General features: G+C 43.1%; 5 protein-coding genes across 6 annotated transcripts; 1 reads left to right on the forward strand and 4 right to left on the reverse strand.

Annotated features, from left to right (window-relative positions):
• Positions 1-15: 15 nt before the first annotated feature.
• Positions 16-4,679, reverse strand: LOC105265612 (serine/threonine-protein phosphatase 6 regulatory ankyrin repeat subunit A). The gene is made up of 4 exons (XM_011303187.1): positions 4,400-4,679; positions 914-3,844; positions 711-840; positions 16-576 (listed from the first exon to the last, which is right to left on the reverse strand). Exons 1-4 carry the CDS (start codon positions 4,472-4,474, stop codon positions 470-472), a joined length of 3,243 nt encoding a protein of 1,080 aa, XP_011301489.1. The 5' UTR covers positions 4,475-4,679; the 3' UTR covers positions 16-469.
• Positions 4,680-4,753: 74 nt separating this feature from the next.
• On the forward strand, positions 4,754-8,744 carry LOC105265611 (protein MMS22-like). Its single transcript, XM_011303186.1, has 2 exons — positions 4,754-4,856; positions 5,000-8,744. The coding sequence occupies exon 2, from the start codon at positions 5,005-5,007 to the stop codon at positions 8,344-8,346; it is 3,342 nt and encodes a 1,113-aa protein (XP_011301488.1). The 5' UTR covers positions 4,754-4,856; positions 5,000-5,004; the 3' UTR covers positions 8,347-8,744.
• Positions 8,598-10,129, reverse strand: Hmg-2 (High mobility group protein 2). Its single transcript, XM_011303185.1, has 4 exons — positions 9,932-10,129; positions 9,464-9,866; positions 9,085-9,385; positions 8,598-8,999 (listed from the first exon to the last, which is right to left on the reverse strand). Exons 1-4 carry the CDS (start codon positions 10,057-10,059, stop codon positions 8,863-8,865), a joined length of 969 nt encoding a protein of 322 aa, XP_011301487.1. The 5' UTR covers positions 10,060-10,129; the 3' UTR covers positions 8,598-8,862.
• Positions 10,130-10,412: 283 nt separating this feature from the next.
• Positions 10,413-11,818, reverse strand: LOC105265613 (DET1- and DDB1-associated protein 1). 2 transcript variants are annotated; one of them, XR_892089.1, is made up of 5 exons: positions 11,501-11,818; positions 11,194-11,332; positions 10,957-11,018; positions 10,712-10,879; positions 10,413-10,627 (listed from the first exon to the last, which is right to left on the reverse strand). XR_892089.1 is itself a non-coding variant. In XM_011303189.1 (4 exons), the coding sequence occupies exons 1-4, from the start codon at positions 11,501-11,503 to the stop codon at positions 10,772-10,774; spliced, it is 312 nt and encodes a 103-aa protein (XP_011301491.1). In that variant the 5' UTR covers positions 11,504-11,818; the 3' UTR covers positions 10,413-10,771. The 2 variants fall into 2 exon arrangements, 1 of the variants encoding a protein (XP_011301491.1); XM_011303189.1 differs by having other exon boundaries at positions 10,413-10,879.
• A 92-nt stretch (positions 11,819-11,910) lies between these two features.
• On the reverse strand, positions 11,911-13,947 carry LOC105265614 (UDP-glucuronosyltransferase 2A3-like). Its single transcript, XM_011303190.1, has 5 exons — positions 13,452-13,947; positions 12,927-13,346; positions 12,637-12,868; positions 12,347-12,572; positions 11,911-12,292 (listed from the first exon to the last, which is right to left on the reverse strand). Exons 1-5 carry the CDS (start codon positions 13,857-13,859, stop codon positions 12,010-12,012), a joined length of 1,569 nt encoding a protein of 522 aa, XP_011301492.1. The 5' UTR covers positions 13,860-13,947; the 3' UTR covers positions 11,911-12,009.
• Between the last annotated feature and the right edge of the window lie 894 nt (positions 13,948-14,841).

Raw genomic sequence — 14,841 nt, forward strand, 5'->3', positions numbered from 1 at the left:
AAAAAAAAAATCATGAATTTTCAAAATGTTTTATTCATAAAGCCAATCGTTACGACATGAAACGATACAACCACTGATTGCAGTCATCCTCTCGATAAAAATTAAACAATCGAAGAGCCTTCATTGAGCACGCCGGTGTCGTCAATTAAGTATCAATAATTATTTTGATTCATATAAAAAATTTAACCGGCTATTTAAATTCCACATTATTCACATTGCTACGACGATTATTCATTCGTGCTCTAGTATAGAAAATTATTAAAACGAGAAAACAAAATAATTGTCATTACCTTATAGAAAATATCTCCATTCTTACATATTTACGTTAAAAAACATACCAATTCCATCCGCACAAATGGCAGGCGTCGAAAGCACTTAGACCGATTACAAAGCTAAGAGCTGAATCTCCAATTATCTCAATTGTCTCATTTACTCATAAAAAATCAGCGTGTGAACGCATTAGTTGGCGTCAGTAGAATTCCGAGTCTGAACTGTGTTGTGAATCACCAACTCGACCATTTACCTCAGACGTTTGCTGGATGGATGGAGTTTGCTGGGTTGCTTCCGAATTTTTTCCTTCAAATAAATGAAATGTCATATTCGAACATCAAATATTCAGTCCTAACAAGAAAACCATTCTGAACCATTCAGAATTATGAAAATATAAAAAGTGAAAAATAAAATTGATTAAAATAAAATTCGCAACTCACCATGTGCGATTAAAATGGTCTCTAAACACTTGGCAACAGCGAGATTAGGAGCACATGCAAGTGCAGGTGTGAGGCCCTCAGAATCCACAGCGAAAACACTGGCCCCGAACTGAATAAGTCTCCTGGTCACCTATAGAATGATTAAAAAAAGGATAAAAAAAATGTTAACAAACAGTGCTGAGAGTCCAACTTCATGAACTCACCCCAACAAGTCCATTCCTCGCAGCGAGATGCAGAGGAGTCTTCATCTGCTTATTAACCATATTAACAATCTGCATCATCTGCACGACCTGTCCAGTCTGATTCTCCTTGACCATTGCCTCAATTCTATCAAGGAGCAACGAAGCCACAGTGTAGTGTCGCCTCTGACAAGCGAGATGAAGTGCAGTATTACCCCCGGAATCGACAGCCCTGACATCAGATCCTCTGCTGAGTAGCATTTCCACAGTTGCATTTTGTCCAGCAACAGCAGCACTGAGGAGAGGTGTCCTACCAGCATAATCCTGTGCCTCGAGGCCTCCAGCATCAGGCCCAAAAGACGTAAGAATGAATTTAACACAAGCCACAGAACCAGCAGCAGCTGCAATATGGAGAGGTAGTCTACCCCCAGGTGTATCCCTGAGTGCAGCTACTTGTTCGCCAAATTTTTTAATCAATAGCTCGAGGCAATACGCCGATCCTTGATGCGCTGCACAGTGAACTGGTGAAAATGGATTGCCCTCGAGGGTGTCAATGAGGCCAGACTCAAGAAGAAATTCCACACAGAGATGATTGTCATTGTAACAAGCCCAGTGAAGTACATTGCATCCCTGATCGTCCTTGAGGGCAACAGCTGTGGGATCAGCCTTGACGAGGGCAGCTAGTGCAGCAACATTGCCACACGCTGCTGCCAAATGCATGGGAGTTTTTCCATTGGAGTCCTGGGGGGATACCCTGGCACCGTGCTGCAGTAGCATCTCCATAACTGATAAATCCACGTCGTGAATAACAGCCCTGAAGAGGGGTGTGTGCTTGTTGACATCTGGCAGATTGCAATCGGCCTTATACTTGAGGAGGAGAAACGAGCACTCGGTGTAGTGATTGGCGACAGCTAGAGTCAGTGGTGTTCTCTGTTTGGCGTCACATCTGTCCACTACTGAAGTATCCTCTGATGATTTTAAAAGTAATCGCAGACACTCAGCGTGTCCCATCGCTGCTGCACAGTGAACGGGTGTTCTACGTGTTACATTGTCCTGCACTGATACGAGTGCTGCATACCTCAGCAGCAGGCGAACGCACTGCTCGTGTCCTCGGTAGCTAGCAAGGTCCAGAGGTGTTTTACCAGTGTCCTCGCGGATATTTGTGCTGGGGAATAGAGGAAGCAGTTGACGGAGGATCTCTGCGTGTCCATGGTAGGCTGCAAGATGGAGGGGAGTTAGAGCAGGAGCTGGGGGATTGAGGGATGTCTGGGGTGGCAGCACGGGCTGAGGTGGCAGGAGGCTTCCCAGGGGTGGTAAAGAGGGCGAGGGAACTGAGGATGGAGAAGACGAGGTAGCACCTCCCACTGTTGGACACAGGTTTGAATCGTGGAGGAGAGCCTCCAGAGCTGGCTGATTGCCACCTGCCACTGCATAATGAATCGACGTGAAACCACGTTTGTCGCGCACCTGGGGATCAGCTCGATGGTCCAGGAGATACCTGACACACTGGCCAGAGTTATTGGCAGGATTGGTAGCAGCAGCAGCGAGATGAAGACAAGTGGCTCCATTGACGTCCTGGGCATTGGGATCACTGCCGTACCCCACGAGAGTAAAAACACATGGATAATGCCCCTGACTAGCAGCATAATGCAGAGGAAGTCTATTATCATTATCCGACAGCCTGAAATTAGCACCACTGGAGAGCAAAAGATCCAGACAATCGACTGAACCCTTGAAAGCAGCAGAGTGAAGAGGAGTTCTGCCCCCAATATCCCTCGAGTCGATTTTCCTGCTGTCGACCTGGAGTAGCTTCCGACATACTTCGATGTGTCCAGCGAGACAGCTGAGATGCAGTGGAGTCCTCTGCTCTGCATTCCTAGCACCAGGTGATGCTCCGCACTCAAGTAAAGTCGTTGTCAGACACTCGTGGCCAAACCATGCAGCAATGTGAAGAGCAGTATTGCCATTTTTGTCGCGAGTGTCTGGTGATGCGCCAGCATCGAGAAGACTCTTTGATCGAGTGAAACGACCGTGAATGGCTGTCATGTGGAGTGGAGTTCTTCCATCCTCGGATTGTACATTGATACCAGCACCAGCACGAAGAAGACTCTCCAGACAGTCGACACCTTGTGTACTGGCAGCTGCAACGTGCAGTGGTGTCTCACCCCTGTAATTGGCAGCTTCTATGTTTGATCCACATCTGACGAGTTCAGCAACAGCGTCCACGTGGCCATTGAGACAGGCAACGTGCAACGGTGTATTCCCGTAGACATTCTGCGCTTCGATGTCAGATCCAGCTTCAATCAATATCCTGATGCTCTCAACTTTTCCTGCTGCCACAGCAGCGTGCAGAGGTGTGTACAAATCACGATCCCCAACCCCTACCTCAGCACCCTTCTGGAGGAGGAGTTTTACGATGCCATCGTGGCCCATGTGGCTGGCATAGTGCAGGGCTCGACGATCTTTTTTATCAGTGGCATCCACAACGCAGTTGTGATGGGACAGAAATAATTTTGTCATCTCCACGTGACCATTGAATGCTGCATGATGCCAGCACGTTCTACCACCCCTGTCTGTCAGATTTATGTTCACTAGGCGTGGCATTATCAGCTTTGCACACTGCACTGCATTGTTGGCTGCTGCAATGTGCAGGGGTGTCTGCCAATTTCTATCGCGTGCGTTCACTGCTGCTTTGTGCTTCAGCAGTACCTCCACCACTAATTCATTCCCGGAACAGCACGCACGGTGGAGAGGTGTCAGCCAACGTCTGTCTTTTTTATTGACACCCGCACCATTTTCGATGAGGGTTTTTACGATATCTGGGTCACCGATGAATGCTGCTGCGTGCAGGAGGGTACGTTGTTGGTCGTCTTGCCAGTGGATGTCCTCCTGGTGGGACAACAGGGCACGAATCTCCTGCACATTACCCAGGAATATCGCTTGCAGCAACGGAGGCTGGGAATTAATATTGACTATTATTTTATGAAAATTCTCAGGGAATGTTTTTCTCAAGTTTTACACTGCAATCAATTAATTCTCGAGTTGCACCACGTGGTTGATAAATGTATTTTTAATTCAATTAGGTAATGATTATTCTCTTTCGTAACTTCGAATCAATCGCAATCAATGATGAATCATTAAAAAATATCGGAAAAAAATCCCAAGGCACGAGGAAAATTGCTGCATAATTCCTAAAGCTTTTCATTTTCTTCCCTGTTTTCCTTGACTCAAGGGTACAATCAGGACGATCAAAAGAATCAAGAGGGTCATCTCCTGGACAACAATTCCGCACACTTGTCCCCCCTAAAGTCAAAGAAAACGGGAATAAATAATTTCGTGGAAGTAATTCGCTCTAATAAAAACCAACAGCCGAATATTAAACGGATAAATTTTTTTATTCGAAAAGAATTTTTCCGAAGGACCTCTCCACCGGGAATCTAACCTCACTCTCTCCCTTGGATCCCCGAAATCCCAAGAGGAAGATGAAAAAAATGAATTCCAAAGGTTTACCTCGCTGAGGAGCTCCCGGAGGTTCATCATGCTGTCATCGACCTCCTGGTGTTCGCCCCCGAATTTCTGCTGCATCAGAATGACGTTGAGATGACGACTGGCAATTCAATCTGTCATTCTCAGGTGCCACTTGACGCCACAACAAGACACATCCAATTAATATTTAAATCTACCAATCGAGACTTCTTCTCATTGTCTTGAGATTTTTTTATTGTTGGAACACGTGCAGTTATTTATTTGTTAATTGTTACGAGGGGTGGAATAGGGACCCAGCACTCACACACACACACACACACATTGGAATTTGAGGGAATATGTGGACAACTTCATGGATAAATAGACCTCCCGCCGAAATTTCTGTCATGTCTGCCAACAAATAGGTATTTGCAGGTTATTGTTTGTTGTCAAAGGCGACATTAATTGGCATGGGAATTAATTGATCCTGTCGATCCAACAGGTGATTACTTCACTTTTCTGTCATTATTTTTTTACCAATTGGGAAAAAGATGAATTCATTACTTTAATTATTCGTCGAGGAAATAGTCGTGATGAATTTTCGATTGGCTCATCAAAAAACTCCTATGGAAAAATTGTTTTCAGAGCCAATGGAGAAGAATACCTTCATGTGCCTGGGGAAGGTGTCCCCGAATGATTCAGACCTTCCAGAATCCAGTCTAGTGTATCAGCACCACCTGAATCCCATTCTGCATCCATCCTCAGATTCCACATTCCCCACCTCGAGGCCAGTGCTCTTCGGGTGTCAACATCCTGCGTCCTCAGCGATTCTTCACCTGAAACACCTGCTGAAACAGCTGGAGATGAATCTGCGAATTCTGATTCGTTTCGAGAATCCAGAGATTATCAATTCAGAGATTTCTCCACAGCTAGATTATTTTCTCCTACGGAAGGAAGTCGTGGATTTTGTCTGCTACATCCGCAAGTACTTTCTCTCGATTCAGCCACAGCTGTCAGATCTGCAGCATCCCCTGGTGACTGAACTTAAGGCTGGGTACGACGAGGTGCTGTTCACTCTTCGTAAATTTCACTCACGCCTGAAGAATATCTCGTTTCACTCGGCCTCGATCCTGGGGAACAGAACACCTCAGCCAGTGTTTCACCTGTTTCATGTGCACCTGGAGCTTCGCTGGCAGATGCTGTGTCTGGTGCACCAGCAGATTCTCCAGGATCAGAGCCAGGAGCAAAATGATCGGTTTAATCGAGCCCTGGAATTGCTGATCCAGGATCTCGTTTTCATATCTCTGAAGGCCTTTCAACGAATTGATCCCCCAGATCTCATGCTGAAGACCCCCTTCAGCTGCTCGTGTCTTCGAGACCTCTGGCTCGCCCTCCAGCTGACGATCCCCAGGATATCCGAGCACCTGGACAATCGCACCTTCTGGAGCTATGTAAACCCCAGCCTGGACAGAGTAATTCACGCGAATGGAGGAAATACCACCGAGAAAGTCCTGTCCTGGAGCAGTTCAGAGAAATCTCCTTACAAACTCGACACGAAGAGCCCAGAGATCTTCTGCCTGTGGATGATTTTTCACCTGACTCTTCTCCAGAGCACCTTCAGCCCCTCGACGTTAAAATCCAACTGCCAACAGTCTGAGAAGATTCTAAAATCATTTCTGGAAAGGGGAGGAAAGGAAGGGGAACGCGATGAGATTGACGAGGAGCTGAAGATCATGATTCCAATCCTGAAGATTATGATTCTGGAATTCTGGAAGGAGAGGGACTCCTCTGTGAGGATTCTCAGTTATTTATGGGACTGTTTCCACAGACGACTGGATCAGCCATTTCTCGTTCAAACTGGGGGCCCCTGGAGTCTCTCCCTGGAGAAGAAGACCCCTAGGGACATCCTCAGACAGACTAGGGAAAGAATATTCGGAGATAATCCCAAGGAGTCGAGCTTTGGGATGTTCCTGAAACTCCTGGGGATTGTTCTCAAGGAGAATCACGAGAAGGGTGAGATGAAGGTGTGGAATCAGATCCGAGGAAAGATTTACTCCAAGTTCTCCAAGAGTAAAGTGAAGGAATTCTCGGAGGTGAGGCTCTTCAATCTGATATCATTGCTGCTGACGATGGGGATCACAGCTGATCCTGAGGGTGTCGTCAAGGTGATGATGGAGTTGCTCCCCAGTGCTCTTGGTGGTGGGGAAGAGAGTGTTCGAAGGGCGAGTCTGTCTTTCAAGGGGCAATTGTGTGGCGCTGTTCTGCTGATGGAGAAGGGCCTGGACATGAGTGCCACTGGAGAAGAACTGAAGGAAGTGGTGGGTGTTCTCAGTACCAGGAGGGACGAGGCTACCAGGGGTATGATGAGTATCTTTGTGGAGACGATAAAGGAGTCACTCGAAAAATCAAAACTCCTGAACAATGAGCACCACCTCATCGGGGGTTGGGTTGATCGTTATCTACTGGAGTGCCCCAAGAGCCGGGCTGGGACTGTCCTGAAGATGCTGCTAGTTCTTCTCCAGGGCTCACGCGCCCTCGACATTCAAAATACCGGTGGAAAAGAGATGCTCGAGGTGCTGTGGTCGTCAGCAGCTGCCAGGGTGCGAGCCCTCGTATATGACAACGACCTGACAGTGGAAAATTGCGAGGACATTGGAAAATTGGCAGCTGACTTCACCCTGGAGGCTCTCAGGCGTCCCAGAATGGCTGAGAGCCATAAACACTCAGCCCTGTCCCTCTTCAGGCACTTCACATCAACGATTTATGTCAAAGACGTCAACATCTCCAGGACTTATTTGTCGATAATTCTGGAGGATAAAGCAGCAGTCAATGATTTGAAGCAACTCCTGGAGAACTTTGATCACCTGATGATCCAGGTGTGGCTGAAGTGCTCCATCTCCGATCTGGACTCATCCTCGAAGACCTTGAAGTCGTATTTAGTGGACGTCGAGCCTATCCGCACGCTCTTCCCTTCCTGGCGTGAGTCTGTGGACTTTAAAACATCGAACACATCTTTTCTTCTCTTTCTTAATACTCTGAACACCTATCGGGCATCCCTGGCTCCCTCGGAGCTTCCACCTCTGGACAAACAGATTTGGGGAATGTTCCTGACACTCGACAAATGGGTCCTCAACCCCATTAAACCCTCCACCGTGGACTCACCCCTTTCTCTCCTGATCTATCGTTGCCTGGGGACGATTATTCTCACGTGTGCACCAATCCTCTACACCTCGACCCCGAGTAATCCCCTCCGCATCCTCATCACCAAGATGATGCTACCTGGAGACGAGAATTTCCACCTGAAGCAACTGGGGAAAAAAGTATTTTCGATGATTCTTCTGGGGCTGCAAACCATCCCCTACAGACAGGACCGAATCCTTCAGAAGATCATCGTCGATCTCTTTGACGTCTACCTTCCCCTCCTCATTACCGAACACAAGAGCTTCAGAGTCGCTGATCAGCTGATAAATCTCTTCAGAGAGGTAACAGACGACTTCTTGGACGTAATTTTTGACAAGTTGTCTGGGAATTATCTGGTCGTCGAGGGTAACGAGTTGAGGAAAAATTCCTACCTGCTGATGGAGATGATGAGGGGACTCTTGAGAGAGGGCGGAAAAAAATCGTTGGTGGAGGTTATTGCGGGTAAAGTGCTGAGGGCGGTAATCGAGGGTTTCCTCAGGGTTCACGATCTTCATCCTCACAGGAAGCAGACCCTCGACCTCCTCCAGGAGCTCAGGGCCAATAACTTTTACAGCGAGGAGGTGGTGAGGCGAGTTATTTGTGGGGTGATTTGTGGGAGGGTGAGGGAAATGACGAAAGGATGTTTCGAATTTTTGCGCGAATTGCTCAAGGTCGATAGGGCACTGGCCCTGAAGATTAAGGACGGGGTGGAGGACGTTGTTGCTGAGGCTGAGAGAGGTGGAATGATTCATGCTGGGGCACTGAGATATGCCCTGGCGAGATTCAACGAAACATTGGCCTTAAACCTGTGAATAATTTTAATATATTAAAGAAAATCTACAGCAAAACACTAAAAAGATAATTCTATTGAATTAATCTATAGAAAATATTCTGTACAAATAGAATCCAATTTTTATGTACATCACATTTTTGCTACTTTTTTATGTATCGACATTTTCGGGGTTTTGCTATGAAATTTTCAATTTATGTAGATTTTAATTTGAGAAAATGGTTTAGTCATAAGCATTGAATTTATTGGCTCTTATATAACTGATTGACTCGATGAAATCGAAGAAATCGTTTATTCATCTGTACTAAATTAATTGAGTCCTGTGTAAGTAATTGAATTAATGTACGTGGAAGAAGTCTGAAGTTCCAAATATTTTTTATAGAACACTGTTTTTACAATTAAATGTGTCTGGCTGTTTAATTAATACCCAAAAGAGGGGCATTTATATTTAATTAACTCGCGAATGATGAGTGATTTATTTACGATGGGAATGACGAGAACGATGTTTGGGAGGTGGACTAGCACCTGTGGGTGAATGTCATCCCAGCAGCTCCAGTCGTGAAACAGCTGATCGAAGAGCGTTTCGTAGAGAAGGCTCTGCATTTCCATTCAGCAGAGTCTCCAGTTTTTCCACATAATTATCGATATTCTGCGGTGTTGCTCCTTCGTTGGTGCCTGACAATCAGTGAAAAATGTTTCAATTCAAAATGAAACGCGTTGATAAAAATCGGAATTGACATTCTCAAAAGAGTATCAATACCTGGCAGGGGAACAGTAGCAAAACACCCAGCAAGCTGACCCCTGAGGGCATCCAGGTGCCGCTGCAATGACTGATTAGTTGTCCTTTGCTGATTAGTCTCAGACTCCAGTCTATTAACAGCAGCATGAAGACTGTCCACATGTCGCTGGAGGACAGCATTCTGGGCTTCATAATCAGAAGTGGCTTTCCTGAGCTGACGCAGCTCAGACTCGCAGGCTTTATTATGATCGAGAAATTCCTCAGTGAATATTGGAATATCGAATCCAGAGAAATCCGTGTCTTTCTCAGTTACCGGTGGTTCCTGAATCACGAAATAATCACTAAAGAGTAAAAAATAATTCCAATTTTTAAAGAGAATTCTAACTGAAGAGAGACCCACCACAGGCTCGTTATTCTCAGCAGTTCCATTCCTCTCCTTCTTGCCCTCAGTGCTCTGCCTCTCAGTGAACAATTTGTAGGCCTCAGTCTGCTTGTAATCGCTGAACTCCTTATTGTACCTCTCCTTGTCTTGTTCAGCAGCATCTAGGTACAGCTGTTTCTGTTCGGCAGGAAGAGAACTCCACTCGGAGGCCAGGAGTTTCGTCAGTTCAGCAAACGACATATTTGGATTTTCTGCTCTGACCTTCTCCCTCCTGTCATTTAGAAATCGAAAATACCCGGTGAGAGGCTGTTTAGGGGCTGTTGCATCCCTTGGGGCTTTCTTCCTCTTCTTCGAACGATTTCCACTTCCTGGGGTCGACTTCTTCGAGGCATTCTCTGATACAGAGTCTGGGCCGATTCGTCTGCAAATAAATAGGCATTGAATTAATAGAAAATTCATTTGAAGTAATTTGCAGTTGGGACTGACTCTGTGGTCTTGTCTTCAGCACTTCCTGGTGACTTCTGGAGATGCTCGTCAGCTTCTCCATTGAAGGAGGGTTGTCCTCCATCTCCATTCGTCTCCGTAGCCTCGGAAACACCAGCAGATTCACTCATATTCACTCCGAGAAGATAATTAATAACTCTCTATCGTTTCTTTGAGGTTAACTCTTAGGTTTTTGTTTTTGAGGCGAACAAACTGAAGTTGACGACAGTCGAATATAATCGATCACTGGCATTTCGTTGCTGATAATTCGGCGGTTCGTTTGAAATTATTGTAGGGGAATTAATTTTTAAAGGCGTAAATCATAGAATTTTATCATTTCATTACACAATTTTATTAATCAGTAAATTCAATGGAAAAAAAATTAAACGAGAGATCCCGAGAGGTCTTCAAGGATTCACACGGAATGTATTTAAAAAAAAATCCAGAAAATAAATTCCAGAATCATTAAAGACGAATGCACAAGCTCGAAAAGATCTCAATTCTTGGAGAAGAAAAATTCCAATAATTAGTCGTTAAAAAACAGTTTTAAGCCAATCAAAGGCTTCAGTACACTCATACGTCATACTCCAAAAAAAAAATCTTAACTAACGATATCATCGATTTCGTTGATAGTCTCATTCTTACGACAAACGATAATTTTCAATCCAAACGAAATGAAATGAAATAGACGTCAAATACCTGAAACGAAATATTTACACGTTTATGATTATCGAAGAGGAAAATAACTGATTAGATGTACTCGAATGATGGACAAATAATTACGATGAGGTAATTGTGATTCTTTCGTTCGTTTCGGTACTTATTTTCTTTTATTTATTTGGTTTAGATTGTGTTGTTAAGATCAAGACGTGGCCTCTTGCAGCGTCTCACTGCTACATCGTCTGGGGAATCACCATTGACGGACAGGAGCTCTCGTTTTCTTTCAGAGTTCTGGTAAAAACAAATAAATAGAATCATTTGCCCTTTCTCCAAATTCTCCTCTTCCCATGTAACTTTTTAATTCTCACTTTTTTGTCCCACTGCTGGTGAAGGTACCTCAGCAGTATCGTCGTCTTTTCGGTCACAATAACTGGAAGTATAATTTTTTTGAATAATCGAATCTCTTAACTATTTACTCTTCAACTAAGAAACTTGGATTTACATTTGGATCAGGCCAATAGACTAGGTCTCATTTAATATGAAAATAATCAAATGTCTCTGGTATATTTCTTATAAATATTCTTATAAATATTTAAAATACGTACTTTGCTCGGAGGGATAGTCTTTCGTAGGTAAATACACAGAAGGTCTCTTGACACAGGTACGATTCCCATTGTCCGTATGAAAATTGGCGAAATTATTTTCATTGTGGGAGGGCAGACCCTTCAGAAATTCCGCAACAGACTGGAAAGAAAAAAACAATTACCCCATGACTCAGTGAAAAAATTAAAAAAATCCTACAAGAGATAATTCAACGGACAAACGAGCACGAAAATCTCCAAACAAAATAGATAACCTAGAAATTTTTTCCCAAGACAATCATATCTCTCTTTATTATTCATTGCCACTTACCATTGCAAATCGATGGAAATAGAAAATTCTACTTTATTATTACAAATGTTGGATGTCAGGAATACGTTAGTGAGGGCCTGATAAAATAATTTCAATGGAGTGAGTGACGATAACTCAAACAGACTGAAGAAAAATATGTCATTTATAGTTTTCAGTGCACCACCCTTTTTTTGTTTGGTTAATCGTAATTGATTACAGGGGATGATTGCAGATGGCGTTTGGTATTTCTCCGAAGTAATTCCGAATTGAAGTCGTGGAGTCTCGGTTATTTGAAAGTCGCAAAAAGCCAGACAACAACGACATACGATAATAATAATAAAATCAAGAGATCATTGCATGAAATAAGAGTAATCAACCCACAACTCCCACTCATCGAGATCTCATCAACTCCTAGACTATACGTTCAAAAATTATCTCCACAATTTCTATTTTATTCAATTCTTCTAGTAAAAATGATTCTATGAGTCACAGAAGAGAAGGGGACATGTCACTCAATCGATTTGATAACGTCAATTTTTTTTCTTAATATCCAAATGCTTTTCGTCAGGTTTTTTATAGAGTGATCTCCCCAGGAGTCTTAAAATCTTGAAGACGAGGAAGAGAGTCAAGAGGAGACAAACGAGGAGAAAGCCATAAACATCTAAAAGATAAAATTGCCACCAGGATAAACTCTTCACTGGATGTTTGAGAATTGTTGGATGTCTTGCTGTGTGTTCAACCCAGTAGACAGCAGTGTCCATGGCACTCATTGGTCGATCCAAAAATAGATCATGCAGTTCATCCATGTTCTGTCTAAAATCACAAAAAAATAATAGCAATAAAGGAATGATTGATAGAATTACGTACCTGTAACTCGGGTCATTGAGAACAGTCTTAACAGCAGACGTCAACGAATCCGCAGTGATACTATCAAGATCCAAATTAATAGCAACTCCCTTGCTGACATAGCCTTCCATATTCGAGGGTTGATCAATAAAAACAGGCAGTCCCACCATAGGCACCTTAAATACCACAGCCTCCTGAGTCCCCATGAGACCCCCATGAGTGATAAATAATCTTACGTTCCTGTGCTCTGGAAAAAACCATCAAAGACCAAAAATTAATCTGTCAATTTCACGCAGATGAGATTGACTCACTCAAAACAGCAATTTGTGGCATCCAACGAGCTGTCTTAACGTTCTCTGGAAGACCAGGAACAAGTGCCTGAGGATTCATTATTTTAACGAGAACCCTGACAGGAGCAATTCTCCGGAACATTTCGTAGAATATTTTCACGGTTTTTGTCGGAAATGTTTCGATCTGTATCATCGATCCAAACGTGAAATAGACACAGCCATGAGTGCTCTCGTCCAACCACTTTTGCAATTCCTGAAGAGATCGATGGGTCAGATTGATTAATTGATCAGATTATTTATGAATAACTCACTGGAGTCAATTGGTCCCCGTCGTCTATCACGTGGAGTCCACCAACTCCAATGACATTAGGTGGTGTAGGTCTTATATCGTTCATGGTGAAGTACTCATTGACGAGCAATAAAGACACATCATCACGCAGCTCTCGGATGGATGCCAATTTTCGATTGAAATGCTTCTCCACGTACGGTAATTCAGCCTCGAGGTTATAATGCACCTGAGCAGTTAGGTAATGTGTTATCAGAGTGTTCTTCAGTCTCTCCCAGAAGGTCATGTACTGACTGGCCCTTGAATATATACTGGGTATGTACGAGGGATTCATTGGGAGGCCGAAATCCTCGAGTATCCAATCAAGAGCACGGAGGGATATTATCCCAACAACCGGTGCATCGATGTATTTTCCAATGGCTGTAAAGCAATCAGCGAGGAACACCTAGATGTCAACGGAATATTCAATTAACTCATCCCTAAAAATGTCTTTTCAGTAAAATAATTAATTAATATACGAAATATAAAATTATATTTAATGAAGACTTACCTCGACAATCATAACGTCGTATGATCCCTTTTTTGTCTTGAAAAATTTCTGCATATTTGGATGATTCAATGAATTGCAGAGTGGAGCTGCACAGAGTTCTATCAGATGAGTTACTGTCAGTCTTCGGAGCTCCATGGCTTCGGGGTAACTCATATTGTTGAAGAGATAGGATTGTTTTGTTGCTCTGATGTCAATATCCGTGTAGTTGGGCATTGGTTTTTCCAGGGGGAACATACCAATGACATCAACCTGATGCCCTCGTCTCGCTAATTCTCTCATGAGAGCTCCAAACATGGCGAAATGACTTCTTCCTGGGAATGGAAATACCCCCAGAATCTTCAGGGAGCTTGATACCTCACTCTGACAATACAGAACAATAAAAAACAATGTTAAAGCCTTGAGGTGCATGTTGGTGATGACGGGATTTGAGTTTTACACTCAAATTCTCGTATCAAAACTCGTGTTTTTATAGTTTTAACCTGCGTTATTTAGACTAACTGAAATTCCAGCTCATTTATAAATGTTATCGTCTGTTAATTTGAGGTAATTTATTCACTCACGAGACAAGTTAAGAGATTATAATTTTTAGAGATAGCAATTTGGAATTTGAAATGAATCAACAGCCTTCACAACTTCGCAGATGTACTACATATACATTATGTATTGTCAATGGAAAGTACGACCAGATGGATATTATTGTCATCTGTACGTGAGCATTACAGTAATTAAATATTTTAGCAACAAACATTGAATATTTATTCACGAAAATTCGGGAGACATTACGATTGCAATAATTAGGAATCAGTACTCGTTTTTTTTTATCCCACAGGAAGACTTCAGTTATTTCTCTGATGCGTGACTGAATTTATCCTGGGGTACAGTAATTGGAGGATTTTTTTGGTCGTGTAGGGACGAGGAGACGACAAATTAACGAAAATTAATAAACAATTAGGAGGTAAAATTGCTATCAGGTGAATTTTTGCAAAACTCATTGGTCGATCCAATCAGGAATTCTCATCGATGTCTCCATCAGAGATGCCTCAAGATATTCAAAGGACAGGTGCTAAAAATGAATTTTTATTCCCAATGGAAATACTACCCCGAGAATTTTTCGATTTCTTCAATTTTTTCGATTTTTTCGATTCGATTGCATAGACACGAGTGTAACGACAAAATTGTTATTCATATTGAATTGAATTATAATATAAAAATGAATGATAAAAAAAAATGAACACCATTAATATGTTCAAGAGTCGTTGGTTTACTGAAATACTAGGATTAACCCACCAATATCTCAATCTAATTTGCAGTCGTTATCGCCACGTGTTAACCAATACATGATAATTTAATTTGACAGTCCAAGATACTCACAAATCAAAAGACGCAACTG

The sequence above is a fragment of the Fopius arisanus genome, unplaced genomic scaffold (genome assembly GCF_000806365.1).
Source record: "Fopius arisanus strain USDA-PBARC FA_bdor unplaced genomic scaffold, ASM80636v1 scaffold00031, whole genome shotgun sequence".
NCBI classification, from domain to species: domain Eukaryota; kingdom Metazoa; phylum Arthropoda; class Insecta; order Hymenoptera; family Braconidae; genus Fopius; species Fopius arisanus.